This window comes from Chrysemys picta, chromosome 8 (assembly GCF_011386835.1).
Source record: "Chrysemys picta bellii isolate R12L10 chromosome 8, ASM1138683v2, whole genome shotgun sequence".
Lineage (NCBI taxonomy): Eukaryota > Metazoa > Chordata > Testudines > Emydidae > Chrysemys > Chrysemys picta.
The window spans coordinates 45003110-45020058 of NC_088798.1; the positions used below are offsets into that span (position 1 = coordinate 45003110).

At 41.6% G+C, this 16949-nt stretch overlaps 1 protein-coding gene across 1 annotated transcript in view; it reads right to left on the reverse strand.

Annotated features, from left to right (window-relative positions):
• Positions 1–16949, reverse strand: part of CRB1 (crumbs cell polarity complex component 1) — a 170450-nt gene that overhangs the window by 71206 nt on the left and 82295 nt on the right. Inside the window, exon 5 of the mRNA XM_065554408.1 lies at positions 15823–16005. Coding sequence (XP_065410480.1) covers positions 15823–16005 — 183 coding nt within the window. The remainder of the gene's footprint in view (positions 1–15822; positions 16006–16949) is intronic.

Below are 16949 nucleotides of genomic sequence, written 5' to 3' on the forward strand. Positions count from 1 at the left end.
GCCCTTTTGCACTATAGCTGAGGGTAATTTACGTGTTGGAGGCTATGTGTGAGGAAACCAGGAGTGATTGCTTTCACAGCGAAGCAGTGTAAAAGGCACCCCAGACTGGAGAACTGAGTGGACACAGCTGTCCAACAGTCCCAATTGTATTCTGGGTAATGTTTCAGCAGGTAAGTATTACCCTCATTTACAGATGGGAAATTGGAGGCAGATTGGCCCTGCTGTTAAAATTGAGGATCTTTGGGTTTTTCTGTTATACCTGCACCAATTCAGAGGTTCTTGGCTTAGCAGCTTTTGTCCAAGAAGTTTTAGAGGATTATCTGTGCATGACAGTCTTGAGGATTTCCAACGCCCCCATGATTTCCCCTGCCTTTACTACTCACTGATTGAAGACCCATGATGACCTATTAAAAACTAGGTTGTATTCCCTGTGGAGCCTGACATTGCATCTCTTTAACTGTTTGTGAATCATCCGTGCAAGACATTCCCTTCCCCCAAGGATAAGTGTGGTGTCTCTGCAGTGTTTCCCACCCATTTTGGCCTCTGAAGTAGGTTACATCCTGGACTGAAACTCACATCTCTTGCATGGCAGCACTGAATTCTATCACCAACCAGCCTGTTAGCTCAGCCCATTTAATTTAGTTCAGGCTGGATCCTGGCACACAATTTCTCAGTCCAGATGCAATTATTTTTTAAAGGAAAATGCCCACAATTTTGCTTAGCCTGGAAATCTGAAAGTTCAAAAGGGTAAAAAGCATTTCACACCATAAATAAACTATTAAATGTATTTGAAAACAAAGTTTGTAATTACCCTTGAGATTTCTGAGCCTAGATGGAGGTGCCCATTATGCTTAAAAGGTGACATCATTTATGTCACTGGTATTATGGGAACCTTATGTAAGGGACGGCATACTTGTTTCTAACCTACTTTACTGCTGTTTTAGCAATCTGGAGGACACATGAATGTGTGTGTGTGTGTGTGTGTGTATATAGATATAAAAATAAAATACTTAATCAAAATATTTATTTTGTTGAGACTGCGGTGTGTGTCGTGAGTGCTCGGGATCCGGCACTCTAACACTTCCTTCCACACTGTCCATCTTAAATATGAAGTCATTTCATCAATAAGACACCCTGCCCCATCAACAGGACACAGCACATGGGAATGGAAGTACCATGTTATTTTCCTGTGTGAAAGCATCAGAGGTCTATTCACCTTTCAGCGGATGTTAGCCTCGGTTCAACTATCAAGTTACTTCTTCATGTTTGCACAAAGCTGCAACTCCTATTTTTCATAGCATGTCCAGGTCTGTGTGAATCGACATGACACCAAAGCCCAACTTCTGTAATCTCCTGAATCTATGCAAGCCTAAGAAAATGCTGACACGAAGGACCTGAGTTCACCCAAAAGTCCCTTGACTGTAAAGGACTCTGACTGTAAAGAGTGAGTACAATCTGCAGGATTAGGCTCTAATCGCTCCTTTGGGACATAAAGAGCTAAATCTAAAATCAAACAATTGCCAATGTTTATAAGGTCCTACACATCTATAAAACACTATGCTCCCTCTGCTGGCTCAGTAGATGCAGGAAGTACAGGACATTTTCCTATTGTGTGGTGATGCTGGTTCATAAGCAAAGGATAATGCATCATGTAAATTTCAAGCTAGAATTTAATACTGAAAAATCCAAAATAACATTTGCCAGAGTAAGGGGGCAAACCAAGTAGCAGCATAAAGTTTTCTCAAGCCTACAGAGGATACTGTAGAGTAAAAGAAATATATTAACTAAATGCAATTTGTGACCCTTAAAGGTTCTAAGCACCACACGGTAAATTAAGGAGAGAATTACAAGATTTAATGTTATTGCAACAGCAAAATACTGGCTAGGCTGTATTCTTGTACATTTAAGAATCAAGATTAATACAGAATTGACATTTGAATAGTGGCCAATATTATTGGCATAGCAAATATATAAATACTCCATATACACAACGTGATTACTGTTATCTGAAACCTCAATATTATATTAATTCATTTGTAAAGAAGAGCAAAATAAATTCTGGCTCACACACACACACACACACACACACGGTAGATCATGAGAAGCGAAATGATGACAAATGTTTTTCTCTTGCCACAAAATACAATCCATCCAGCCAAGAAAGATTGTGCAGTTTAATATAGATAATGTAGAACATTTGGAACACTTCAATTAACAATCATAGCTATTCAAGAAAAACTTTCTATAAAGAAAGCAATAATGTAACTCCAGGAACAACTGTCTTGTCCATATATAGCCCAGCACTGTATAGCCATTTGTCTAATTTCTACCCAGATTTACAATTATGTTAACTTCTTGATTTACACAGTATGATGGAGATCAGAATCAAGCCTTCTGCCTTTAAAAGTGTTTATCGAAATAAAGACAGGTTTCAGAGTAGCAGCCATGTTAGTCTGTATCCACAAAAAGAACAGGAGTACTTGTGGCACCTTAGAGACTAACAAATTTATTAGAGCATAAGCTTTCGTGGGCTACAGCCCACTTCTTCGGATGCATATGCTCACGAAAGCTTATGCTCTAATAAATTTGTTAGTCTCTAAGGTGCCACAAGTACTCCTGTTCCTTTTATCGAAATAAAGTCAATTTCCTGAATTCCAAGTACACTGTATCTTAATAGGGTTTATAATGGTGAGTTTATAGGACTGCTTTCAAAATTCAAAACAGCAAAATACGCATGTTAAGAAATTTTTTTGTTAAAAATCTAATACTTGGCCAAATGTAATGCTGAGGTAAGTTGGTGCAGCACTCAGTGAAGCCAGTAGGGCTGTCTAGGATGTGATTTGATCCCTTTACATTCATTTTTGAACCATTAAATTGGGTCATTTTGTTTACCACTTAAAGTCTGATCTTAAATATCCCAGTCATCTTCTAGAATATATGGGGCATGTAAAATGTATGAGTCCTACACATCCAACATATTCCGCTTTTTTTCTTCTCTGTATATGTCAGACTCTTTCAGATCTTCCTAGGGATCTGTGAGACTATATAATGCTCAAGTTTATTGTCTCATTGCAAGTTTTATTATCCAATGCATAGCATATGACAGGTTGTGCATCTGTCTTGATTTGGCAACCTGATTGTAAATTTGACCAGTACAATGTGGCCTTGTACAACATTATGCTGAAAAGCATCAGCTCTACAAACTAGTTTTCCTTGAGCTGGAGAAGCAGATTATTACGTAACAGAGGCTGAGTGACCTTCTGTTGTCAATTACGCATGTGCGGCATCATTGATTTCACAGGGGGTATTGCCTGCTTATAACACAGCACAATTTTACCCTCCATGGCCAGTGATAGAATTGTCTTTGTCTTCAGTCTGCGGTGCACAATCAAACTTGTTCTTTACACAAAGAACTCAGTCGGACATATGAGGAAAGGGAATACATATTTTCCTAACTAGATATCATTAGCTGAAATAGGATGCCATGAGTTTCAAGAGTCACCAAGATCAGCACCCACATTGTTCCAGGTAAGAGATCTTACCAGTCTCTGGCTGTATGAGGGAGTTGATAATCACTCTCTATTCAGTCATAGGAAGGTCACAGTTTGAGTTTTGTGTTCAGTTCTGAGTTGCACAATACAGAATGGACCCTGTTAAACTGGACAAAATGTAAAGGCCATACAAGCATGAAAGGGTTAGAGAGCATATTCTATACGGGGAGACTGAAGTAACTAGATTCATACAGTTTAGTTGAGAGGTGACAAAACTGGGACATAACACACTATAAATATCTAATATACTAGAAAAAAAGCTGTGGAAGAATTATTCCTAGTAGTTAGAGAAAGCAAGGTAAATAGTAATGGCCTCTAAAAGCCTCAAAAGGAAAAATTCTTGATATTTGGAATATTTTATAACAAGGTATCCATCAGATAATGGAATAGTCCACCAGCAGTGAGTGCAAGGAGAGAAGGGGGGAGATGTCCTTGGAAAATGCATATGCATAGACACTTGAGAAACACTCTCCTGCTGCCAATAATACACAATTCTCTTTCTATAGGAACTTGCTCAGTCCGAGTACGGGGCATTGGGATTCCTACAGTTCTAAGTATGCTACCTGTACCAGGGTCTGGGTGCTCATGGCTGAGAAGACACTTATCTTTTTCTCTCCCGCCTCCCTCCTTTAAGGGAACAAGTTTTACATGTTAAAAAGTGTTTATGAACAATGTTTTACGCAGAGAGATGTGCCAGATTCAAAATATCCACTGCTTGCAGGCGCTGTCAGTCATGTCGGGCTACATTATATAACACTGCGTAACAATGTAACCAGACAAGATAGATTATAGTAATGATGGGTCAGCTATGAAATCCTAAAGCAAAAATCTCTGCAGATGTTTGAAAATAGTGTTGGTAGAAGCTCCCTAGGTTTTAATTTTCTATGCATTTCCAACTCAGAAAAAAAAGGAATTGAATATTTATACATTTTTTTTCTGCTGAAGAGATGCCTGTTACTGTGAATATTTTGAATTTCCTGTTGCATTTTTAAGGAGGAAGAAATCCACGGAGATGGCTTTGGGGATGGCACATCTCTCATTGAATTCATATTCTGCATGAGGAAAACATACACAGCCACATTAGAGCCCCAAATGTTATCTCCAGTATTGCAAAGCAGTTGTAAGAATTGGGGCCATATTTTTATTTAGTGTCCTCATGAAAAGTTCCAGAGCTCCTTCCTGAATTACCAAGGTTTAGCCATGTCATGACTGCACCACAGAACATCATTGCAAATGGGTCCGTATTTGCTTGTTTGCATTTCTGTAACAAACTTTCCTTCTAAATCTGGAATATCATAGTCAGGCTGAATTTATTTGCAAAGTCAATTCTCATTTCATTAAAAAATATATTTCCTGTTAACTATTGTGCCAATGCTGGTGCATTGTATGTAGGATATATGGAACCATTTACAGCTAAACATAGGGACCCATCAAGCATGCTTAACTTGATCTGACTAAAATGTCCTTATGGTACCTCAATGGGAAGTTGTGAGGCTTCATTAATCTTTGCAAAGCACTTTGATATCCTCAGATGAAAGTCAGAGGCAGGAGGAGGTTTGTGATTAAGGCCCTGGACTAGAACTCAGGAGATTTGGCTCTGCCACAGATTCCCTGTGAGACCTTGAACAAGTCATATCATCTCACTCTGCTTTTATGCTGCACCTAAGGCCTGGTTTACACTGGGGGGGATGTTGATCTAAGTTATGCAACTTCAGCTACGTGAATAACGTAGCTGAAGTAGACATACTTACATCTACTACCTTAGCAGTGCCAGTTTAAAAAACATTAGCTAAACACATAACTTTAGACACTGGGCAGATGAAGGTTGCTTATTTTCAAATTGTATTTTTAGTTATATCTGTTAAAATAACTTAAAATTTGCATGAAAATAAATGCAGTTCCAACTATGATACCAATAGCAATGATGGAGTCAAATGTTAGTGAGTCACATACATGATTGTGATTTGTAAACATAAATGCCAAAATAATTAGAAAAATAAATTCCCTTTCTTAATAAAAGAGAAAAAAAAACCTTAGTCACATATGTTAAAATTATGTTTTTAGTGAAAAACAATTGACTAAAATAGAGTAGATAATGGCAATAACACAGATTTTAAGCAGATTTTATTTATTTTTATGTATCTCTAATAAAGATAGTGTACAGAGTATCAAACATGTGTTTCTCATATCTGTGTTAAAGCTCTAGAACTGACACCTAAAGGCTTGGGATTGGGAATATCTTGCTGTATTCTCTCCTGATTGTTCTAAATTTACATGTAAACTTTAAATGTGGCTTTAATTGGAGTTTGTATATATTTTTTCTTTCTTTATATAACAATTAGATACAGTGCTCCTGTCAGCTAATTCCTAAGTTATCTACAAAAACCTTAGTTTTCAGGTGCCTAAGGAGTCCCTGGAATCATGGTTAAAGTTTCCTCCCCCCACAAATCTGAAATGGTGCCCTGGGTGAGCCAGGAGGGCCATGGGCTCTGGCAAGATGCAGCCCCCTTATGACAGCGTGAAGCCCGCCTTGAGCCACATGCCGAGCATCAGGCGCCACATGCCGCAGAACAGCACAGAAAGGTGGCAATACACCATATACCATGCTACCCTTACTTCTGCGCTGCTGCTGGCGGTGGCATTGCCTTCAGAGCTGGCTGCCCAGCCAGCACCTGCCAGTATCAGGCTGCCCTGCCAGGGCTTAATTTGTGCCAGGGCTGAGCTCTAGCTTCTGGCATCTCTTTCAATACAAATTAAACACTGGGGGAGCAAGCGGGGCCCAGAGGTGAGGCGGGGGGTGGGGGAAAGCTCAAGGAGCCCGTGGGGGCCAGGAGTGATGGGTGAGGGAGTGCCAAAGTACATTTTCCCTAAGGCTGGCCCTGGCTGGGGCCATGGGGTAGTGGGCCAGGGAGATATAGCAGCATTGGGAGGCATTAAAGAGTCACAGGAAGAGGCTGCTATTTGTAGGGTCCCTGGCGTGGGACCTGGAGTAGTGGGTGGGCCACTGGGGAAGTGGCATGATTATTAGACTGAGACACTAACCCCCAGAAGGGGGGAACAAGGATGGTGACATGACTTGAGGGCCGAGTCCCGAAGAGGATGCTGAGGTTCCTGAGGCTGTGAGAGGAACTGCAGGAGATCAACAGAGACAGAGCGATGACATGCAAACCGTAAACAGGAAGGTGTTGGTCTCAAGCTAATCACCAGAGTGACCAGGAGTGGGTGCCAGATCAGGAGGGGGTGCCAAAGGGGGTGCAGTGAGTGACGCACCCTGTGACACTCCCACAAACAAGGACCCCCTTAGCTTGTGATAAACCCTATGTAACGTGCTACAGAAAAAAGTGGTCACATTTAAATGAGTACTGCCCCAACCACAACTCAGAGAAGAGACAAATTCTAACTTATATTAAGGTGCATATTTGCTGAAAATATTGTTAACCTCAAGGACCTTAAGAATTAGGCTTATCAGGAAGGAGCTGGAGAAGGTAATGCCATCAGTCTTTAGCCATTTTGGTGACTGACACGGGCTCAGGAAGGTGAATATTATACCTTCCTGCACCTGTGAGGCCCTGGTGCTGAAACCATGCTGCGGATTCACCCCAAGGGAGAGGAAGTGGTGTTTCTAGAGCTGCACAACTGCATGGATCCTGATGAAGGGGTGTGGCATTAAACTCCCGTTGAAGTGCCATACGAACTCTGCAGGTGGAAACTTATACAGGGAAGTGCTTATTTGCGACATTCCCCAGTGACGCTCACACCCCACAAATGCCACCCACTTTGGGGGCTGTAGTAGCACCCTGGCACCAGGGAGGTGGCAGCACCCTCCGCTCTGATGGATTATCCAGGGTTAACCTCAGCAGGGAGCAGTAGAGGTGAGTCCTACTAGTAGCCTAGAGAGGATGCAAGGAGCAGCCAATCCAGGCCCAGCATGCTCAGAAAAGAGGATTTTCAGCGTCGTGTGGCAGGCAAGAAATGACTATCAACCTTTTCAAAGAAAAGGGGTTGGACTGACAGCAAACAAAGATGGAGACTGGAATTGAACACAGATGCATCTATGCACTCCCAAATAGATGCAAAGCACTTTCAGACTCACCTACTGGAGCTTTGCAGGGGGAGTGACTAATGGAACCGCATATGTAATTCAATGAGAATGTTTTGTTAGGTTTCAGGAATTAAAAACAATCAACAGCAAAAGTAGGGAAGGAGGAGGAAGACTCAAAAGAATCTGCTCACTGTGAGCACAGCTGACAACAGAGTGAACAGCTACTGTACTAGGATGCGGAGGATTGACAAAAGGTTAAAAGCATTGAAGAAAAGAAGTGTTATAAGATCTATTTAAAGCCTGTTCAAATGCTCTTTCAAGATCAGAGGCTTCAGGAGAGAGGGAAAAGTACTTTTAAGTGCTAATTGTCTTTTTTGCGTTGGGATTTTACAGGCAGTGAGTGCCTGCCAAGCCCTGAGGGTGTCATGTATTGATGCACAATACGTGCATACCTGTAGTGCAGGCTGATGCTGGAGACTGACTGGTCATAGTAGCACAATTTCCTTTTTGCCCCACATGTTTTTGGGCAGAGTAACGCATGTGACATACAGAAGTGGCTACTGAAGGAACTTGGTTATTATACCCTTGAAACTAAAATGGACATGACAGCACTGTATAAATGTCTTCAGAAAAAAGAAGGGGGCTTGCAGCAGAATTTCTGCCAGTACATCATTCTAGTGTAGACAGGGCCTGACCCTCATTACCACTGAATCACCTTTAAACTGCTCTGACAGTGTAAAGATGGGTGTTAATAAGATTAGGATGGAACAAATGAAAATTACCTTTGCCCCCATTTTAAGGCCTCTTTATAGTGCCAGTGTGGTGTAAAGGGGGCCTCAGAGTAACTGAGAATCAAGTCCTAATGCTGCACAATATATCTTAGGTACATTGAGGTTGATCTTTACACTGTTCCTGTTCCACAGATTGCAATGGAGTCACTCCTGATTTACATTGATGTAAATAAGAGAAGAATCAGGCCTACTACATACAAACCTGAGCCATTCCAGACTATCAGATAAACAATGGAATTTATTTTGTAGAAGTAGTGGTCTCAGGTGTTAGTTTTTGGACTTTTTCTTTATTCCACCTAAGTCTAGCTAGGGTGCATGCATGACAAGAACATTCTCCTCTCCTTGAATTCAAGCATGATCATTTCTGGTCTGAGTAAGACTCACACGGTCTTATAATGGTCCAGAATCTGGTGTGGCAAGTCTACCAGGATTTTGATTCCAAGTGCATGCCATGGCTACCATGGGGTATTTGATTCTAATTGAGAGGCCTAAGAGATCTTGCCGAGACCTGACCTAATTTGGCCATTGAGGGGTCAGAGGCTTATGAATTTATGCAGAATTTCACTTTTCTTTCTATGACCCCCAACAACTGACAGTATTACCATCACTACAAATGCATTAGTCTTGTGTAACATGTCTGGTTACATGTTTGCTATACTCCTCGGCCCTTATCACAAAATTGCTTACTGGCTGCTTTGCCAACCAATAGGCACGCATCATCTACCCATGTGGGGAGCTGTACCTTTACGAGGCTTTGGCAAGAGCTAGTTGGAAGCCATTGTTAGCTTATGCAGAGGCCCATGTTACACAATCCTGATCAGTTAGAACTCAGACCTCTGTCAGACTCCTTGGCTCAGAATGATCACTGCGCACCACAGGCCATTCTCTCATATCCTCTGAAAAGTTTGGACAGGTTCTTGCCACCTTTACAACTTCCCAGGCTCTGCTTAGCCTAATAGGAAGTCAAAGTGAGCCTGGCATGATCAACCATTGAGCTGTCTGTCTAATCTCTCTGGTCTGTCTGTCTTCAGCGATATCAACTCTTGCAAATTTATCAGACAAACATTTTGGCTTCTACTGGAGTGTGAGAAGCTGCAGTCCACAGACAATATTCAGCCCTGCCATTGCGGAGAACCCTGTTTGATTGTCCACCTTCTGAGGAAGAGCAGCCAACCAGAGCTGATGTAGGAGGCAGGCAGAGCTCTGTCCACTCCCCTCAAAAAACAGAGGAGATTATAGATAGAAAAAGGGGGAGACAAAACAGCTTCATACCATTTTCACATGAGGTGATGGGGGAGGAGGGAGCAGAAAGAGTCCTGCAGTTTAGGGTGGCTCTGCTCTCTCCTCCCTCTATCCTCCTGTGAGAAATGTGTTGGCTTTTCTCTGCTCCCCCATCTTCCCTTTCCATTGTCACAACACTAGGCCTGTAAAGGGAGATGCAGTGAATACCCCCTGCAGCTGCCCTCTTTCCAGGTGTGGGATGGGGAAGAAGACCCCTGGGGCTGCAGGAGGAGCAGAGGCGTTCTGTGCGGCAAGGGACAGATTTGGGGTTAAGAGGGCAGAACTGATTGGATGGCAGGGTGAGTGCATAATTTATTACTGGTCTGTGAAATGGGCAGATGTGGGACTATGTGGGAGAGGAAGAGCACAGCATGCATGAATTAGAATATTGGGGTTTGGGGAGAAGATGGAAGCTCTGCACCAGCAGGCAGCATTTTATACAAACCTGTGTCATTTGATCTTAGTTGGGTCTTGCAGCAAGTGCCAAAATCACCTTGCTGTGTAAATTCAGGAGTGTTGGCAGCACTGTGACTCTCACACAGACATTGTGGGTTAGTAGGGAAATTTAAAAAAACAACAGAGACAAAAATCATGAGATAATCTTTTAAAAAATACCACCACCACCCCAAACTCATGATTAGGGGGTTTCTGATGCATGATTGTTGAGCATTTGGGGTTGGCAACCTGTGTATAGTACCTTGCCCATTACTGTAGACCACAAATAATATTTATATCTGTATAATATTCTGGGCCCAATTTATCCACAGGGGCAGGCACTTTAATTTGCAGCACCTGCTTCCACAGGAGCAGTTGCACTAAAATGAGGAGTTACCTCCAGGTGGCATTGCTGTTGCTGCCCTTTGCCAGGGGTTTTACAAGAGGAGAACAGCTGTAAAATCTACCCAGGGCTCCATAGGCAGCTTGTCTTGAGAGGCTGCTTGGCAGTGGTGCATTACAGCCAGCTTATCCTCGTTCTCTTTCCTCTTCTCATCCAACCACTTGTGCTAAGCAATGAATGCACATATGACACCAGTCTGGTCACATCATTTTCTCATGTGTTGCCCCAACATATTGGGAAAAGGGCCAAGGAGATTTAAAAGGAGAAAATAGAAAATGAAAAAAATTCCTGTGCCAAAAGCCTCTTGGGAACTCAGTGTGCCAAAGCAAGCAACAATGCTGGTGGCATAACTGGCAAGGTGGTTTAGTGTCAGAAAGCCACCGTAAATGGTAAAGTCCTTAATACTCAACATTAAGTCAATTGGCAGCAGGCACTGGGCATAATCACAAACAGCTTGGTTAGCTCTGCTGTCGCTAGCCTCACTGCAGCTTACATAGCTTTATTAATGTAAAACTGCTGGGTTTTGCTGATGGTTTTCAATGCAGTCCTGCTCTCATCGAGACTAATGGCATAATTCCTATTGATTCCAGTGGTGCATCGGACTCCAGCATCACCGCTCTTGTATGTTAACCTTCCATTGGGATCAATTCAGTTTTAGAATGTGCCTGCTTGGACAAACCTGTCAAGCTCTGCAGCATTTAAGTGGTTACATTAGGGATGCACTAATCTCCAATGTACGCATTAGGCCTGGGGGCGGGGGGTTCATTTTTGTTACTATCTAGTGCAACAAGTCACTAGCAAATCAATAGTGTGTCCTCCTGTACAAAGCTGGTTTTGCTGAAATGTCAGTAAACATTTCATTAAACGTTTCCATGAATGGAAGTGAAAAATTTACTCTTTCAGCCAACAGCATTCTTCAAACACATGTAGTACTAAGCCATACAGTACACACATGTCTCCAAGCCAGCACGTTAGCAGCTACAGTGGTGAAACCCCTGTGTAAATGGCTGTGCATCTAGGCCCCAACTGAGCAAGTTACTTAAGTATATGCCTAATTTAACACCAATGGGACTACTCACTCAATTAATTAGTTATGCATGTGCTAAAGTACCTTGCTGAATCAAGTCCACAAAGTATAAATTTTAGTACAATAATTGTCTTCAGACAAAGGTAGCAAATTACAAACATATTTTATCTTCAATAAAAAGAAAACCTAAACTATTAAGAGTACCTTTAGGATACAGACACTACAGTCAGAGAGAGCATCCACATTCTAAGGGCCTGATCCTACAAAGTGCTGAGGACCTCTTGAAATCTGAGCATCCTCAATGTCTATTGGCTTAAAAGAGAGCTGATGATCTCAGCACTTTGTAGGAGCTACTTGGCACCTTGCAGCTTCTTTGGGGGGCTTTGCTCCTCCCTAGGGCCTTAAGCTTCTATTTTCAATCACTTTCAACTCCCTCAAAAAATCCTCCTTGGGGATTAAATTCCCCAGACTTCTTTTTAGCTGAGAAGCAAATCTTTTTGGTGCATTTTAGATTCAGATCTGTTTAGCTGGCTTCAAGTCATCCAAATATGGGGCGGGGGATTTTTCTCCTCTCCAACTCTTGGGGTAGGAGTGTCCATGCACAAAATTTTAATTGTACAATTGAGACCCATTTCACCCAACCAACCACCATCAAAAAGTCAATACGGCCAGAGACTGTTTCTTTCTTTACCTCCCCCACAGATGTCCTGAGGCCTAAGATGGGCAATATTCTGCACTGAAGTAAGTTCATTATCTTTTGACCCATTGGGCTAGAAAATGGGATTTCATACCTTCAAAAAGGAGAGATTCTCAGTTTTCCACTGAGTTACAGCACTTACTTTTAACCTTATACATCTAGCTATGGTATTTCAAAGGTATATATCGGAAGCGTTTACAAAATCAGTGCCTGATCCAAAGGCCATTGAAGTCAATGGAAAGACTCCCTTAGGAGTCTCACAGAACATATGGTGCTATTTCTCTCCACTCCTCCACGGACAGTAAATGTTCACTGCTGTGTGCGTGACTTATTGCAGCAAAGGATGGTGAAACTGTGCTGTGCCCCAATAAAAGAATGGGGACCAGATCTTCGGCTGGGGTAAATCAGTGTAGCTCTGCTGAAGTTATTCCAATTTACTCCAGCTAATGATGGACCCTCGCTGCTAGTCCCATGTATTCAAGGGCAAGATTTGGCTTTACTATGTGTTGTGGGTTTTTTTGGCTGTTTGAATTCACAAGTTTAATTTACATTCCACTCTAATAAAATGGGTATAATAAAATGTATAAGGTTATTTATTAAAGAGAACAAGCTTTGTTTTACTAATCCTTTGCCTTGATAACAATCTGTGGCTGCATACAGTGTACTTAAACATACATGGATCTTTAGGTGTTAAGGTCAGAAGAACTCAAGACCTTCAGCTCCAAAAACACAGACCTTTAACAAGCAAGCCAAAGCAACTTAGCTTAGCCAGTTAATGAAACTGATAAGCAGACGACAGCATCTGACATTCCATACAGTAGAAGACAGTTCTCCATATATTTATATACACATACACAAACCAGCAGCCAATATGTTGCCGTGTGTGAAATTCATTATGGATTTATCTCCAGACTGAGCAGTGCAACTGCTAGAGACCTTGATCAACCCCCGTCTTCCTTAATTCCCACAGAACAGTGTGATTTATTATTTGAAAGCCTGGGTACCTGGCTCTAATTGGAGAAATGATTTACCACCACTAGAAGTGAATGTTTCCATTCTAGTCTCACGGAGATTTTAGCATCAGCATTTTTGACATACTAAGCAGCTGAGGCAGATTTTGAGTCCGTTCATTTTCAGAATGTAGATGCTGCCTCTGACTATAGTGTCTGTGGGTATGTACACACACACTTATAAAAGACTGCGGTCTACTGAAAGGAATTGGGGCGGTTACTAGCACTGCACCTGAGGGCACCACATTCATCAGCACTAACTCAGATTTTATTCCTTTGCAAATCAGTCTCACTGCATTATCTCTAACTCCAGCAGACAGTTTTCTCTAGTTAGAGCAAAGCACTGGATGCCCAGGGGATCCTAGGATCCAGTTGCAGCAGAACAGCTGTCTTACCGTGTGACTTGAAGCAAGACACTTGACCTCCTTGTACCTTGGCCAACCCAGCTAGGAAAGTGGCTAAAAGTTGGACCACTTTGAGAACCAGATGCTGCAGCTGAACTGTCCTGAGTAACGAGAATAAACCTGTTTTGCCGCTGCCTCGCACAACATGTGGCTGCTGAATGGTTCTTCAGCAGCAGCTTCTGCAACTATTCTTATTACACAGACCTTCTTCCTGTGTCTAGCTAGTCACATGTCACACTGAGTGCAAACAGTGATGCTGTTCATTCTGACTTGCTTTTTTGCCCCCATGGTACAGTCTACAGGATGGCTACATAAATATAAACACTTTAGCAAGGACTTTCAAAAGTCATTTAGGATCCTAATTATTAAAAATATGTTATATTCCATGTGCCCATATTGCATATACTCACATAGGAATTATACAGCTGTGCAATAGACTTAGCATTTGCGCAAGGGTTTTGTAGGGTAGAGAGTATCTGCCAAGCACTAATTTCATCTAGACCAGAGAGCAGATAGCAGCAGCTATTATTATTTATTGTTAATAAACATTCACATAATGCCAGACTTTACAGAGAATACAAAATACACTGTCCCATCCCTAGAAAGTTTCTGATGTAAGGGCTGGATTCTTCTTCATTCTGAGCAGTATCCGACCTTGTAAGTAGACCCATTGACTTTTGTGGGACTACCCAGGGAGTAAGAGTGAGTAACGGCAAAATCAGAGCCTCAATCAGGCAAACCTGACACATGAAGGGAACAGGTGAAAAACAGTGGTAGGGAAGGGAGGGATGAAGGTTAAACCAAAGAGCAATAATGGGAGCCATATTGAACAGCATGTGAATTCTTAAAGTAGGCTAATAGGGGAGGAACAGAGAACTGAGGGATGCAAGGTGGGGATGGATGCAAGGTGAGAGAGGAGGGATTGGGAGGAGAGTGATGGTGCTGAATATACAGGGGGAGGGATGGACGCCTCAGACAGAACAAAGTGCAATGGAGAGGGAAGGATAGTTAAGGGGAAAGAATGGAGCAGAATCATTTAGAGTCCCATGGCCACTCTGTGGAAATTCATCCAAAATCCAGAGAGACAGACAGAGGGAGAGAACTGCAGAAGAAAAATCATTTTCTGTACCTGCTGAGTCAGAGAGGTCAGTCGTGCTACCCACTGGAGGACACGGCAGATTTTATAAACCACTCACGAGGTGAACGGAATGTCAAATTGAAGACAGGTAAAATGTATCCTTTCTATTTTTAAAGACTCATTCTTTTTTCTTGGGGAATAGGAGAGTGGAGTTGACAGGGCCAGACTGTAGATCCAGAGCCTTACACTACCGGGCTTTTTTAAAGGATTAATACATTAGATAACTGAACACGAAACTCAGGACTGACCTACCTTTCTATTATAGAATTATGATTATCACTAAAAGATTTTTATTAGACATACAAACTCCTTTGAAGTTAATTTTCATTTAAGATGTAGAAGCTCACCAGTGCCTTACATGACAGATGTGTCAACGGAGTTGCATTTGGGTCATTGTGAGGAGGGTTACCACCGATACAATATGGAGTGCATTAGAATTGCAGAGATTGAGAGAGAAATTGTAAACTTGTCAAGTTCTTACTTCATGTCTGATTTACAAATATGCGTCATCATTGTTAATACTCATTGCCCATTGTGGAATGTTATAAGTGTGCACAGTTATCCTCAAATGGATGAGAAAAGAAGTCCCTACCAAAAGGAATTTTTAGTAAAATTCAAACAAATGCAATAAGAGCAAGAGTGTTCCAAGCACAAAAATGCAGAGGGCACAAAGTCTCTCTTTCTGTCTCCTTGCTCAGGGATTGGTTTGGATGTCAAATTTAACAACTCCTGGTAACTTGCTACGCTCACAACTCTTTTTTTAATAAATTAGTAGTCCCTCTGTAATTACCCATTCATTTAAATTAAGTAGCCTGTTGCTTTTCTTAAGTAGCTTTGTCATTGAAGTGTGTGGCAGTTTTTTTTTTTTTTTTCTTATCTTGTAGACTTGGGAGCCTTGCCCTCAATATTTCTGCTAAAAATACATATTTACTATGACCACAAGGGGGACCCTTTGCACTATGTCACCTATACAACATGTAACTATATTTAAGCCATAGGATACTGTAACAGATTATATCTTCAGTTTTTCCCAACCGGCTTACCTGTGAATCCTGGCCGACAATTACACACATAACCCGATGCTCTGGTGTAGCTGAAATCTGCTGGCAGTTCTAGAATACGTCCATACCAGGTTGTCCAGGACCGCTCCACACATTCACTCTCGTAGAAGCACGGATTACTGCTGCATTCATTTACATCAATCTCACAATAGGAACCTTCATAACCTGTGGAACAGAAATCAGGTGTTTGACTCAGTCTTGAAAAACATATGAGTCTCCCTGGATAAGTAAGCCACTTAAGATGTGTTGTAAAAAGTCTCAGTTCTCCAGGAGAAAAGATTGCTTCCAAAATTGTAGTCTCATAACAAATACCTAAGAGAATATTAGTCTTCCTTTATTTTCCCTTAATTCCACAACAAGAATGTGTCATTGTCAAACAATCTCCATGGCCAGTGCGACGGTAGAGAGTAGTCAGAACCAACATTCTGGATTTGAAAATATTGAGCACCATAAACTACGGATAAATCTGGATACAAACTTTACAATGTGTCAAACTGGAACCATGGATCTGAATGCCCTATGAGGTTCAAAAGGTGCAGTTAAGCCTTTTTATGTTTTCTGTTTTAACTGTTTTCTTTCTGCTGCTGTTTTATGGTTCCAAAAATCCGCAGCAACAGGTGACATTTTCATGGTACTAACTAGAAGCAGGAAGTACTGGTAAACTAAGGAGAAAGAGATGATTCTTATAACATTTTTTGCCAAGTTTTGCAAACCCAAAAGGTTATAAATGTTTACAATAAGCATCCATACTTTGAGGTGATTAGCTTCCAGCAAACCGTTAAGTGTTGTCCATTTCTATTCCAAGCTTTTCTCAGTTTTTACGTGCCTGTTTGTTCAGTTAGTATTCTTTGCCCAAGAGGAGCCTTACTTGGAAGCAGCTGGCCTTTTCCAACCATTGCTTTTTTCTGTTTTATTCGTTCAGTTTTTCCAAATACATCATTTACACCTTGGTAATAAGCAAGTAGCAGTTGCAGCTGGATTAGAAAGAAACCACTCAGATTCTACAGCTCTCAAGGAAGGGAGAAAAGTAAGAACCCTCAGCTTTACTTCAACGCCAATTCAATTGTACACACATTTCAAAAATAGCAGGGCATATAAAAGACAGATGG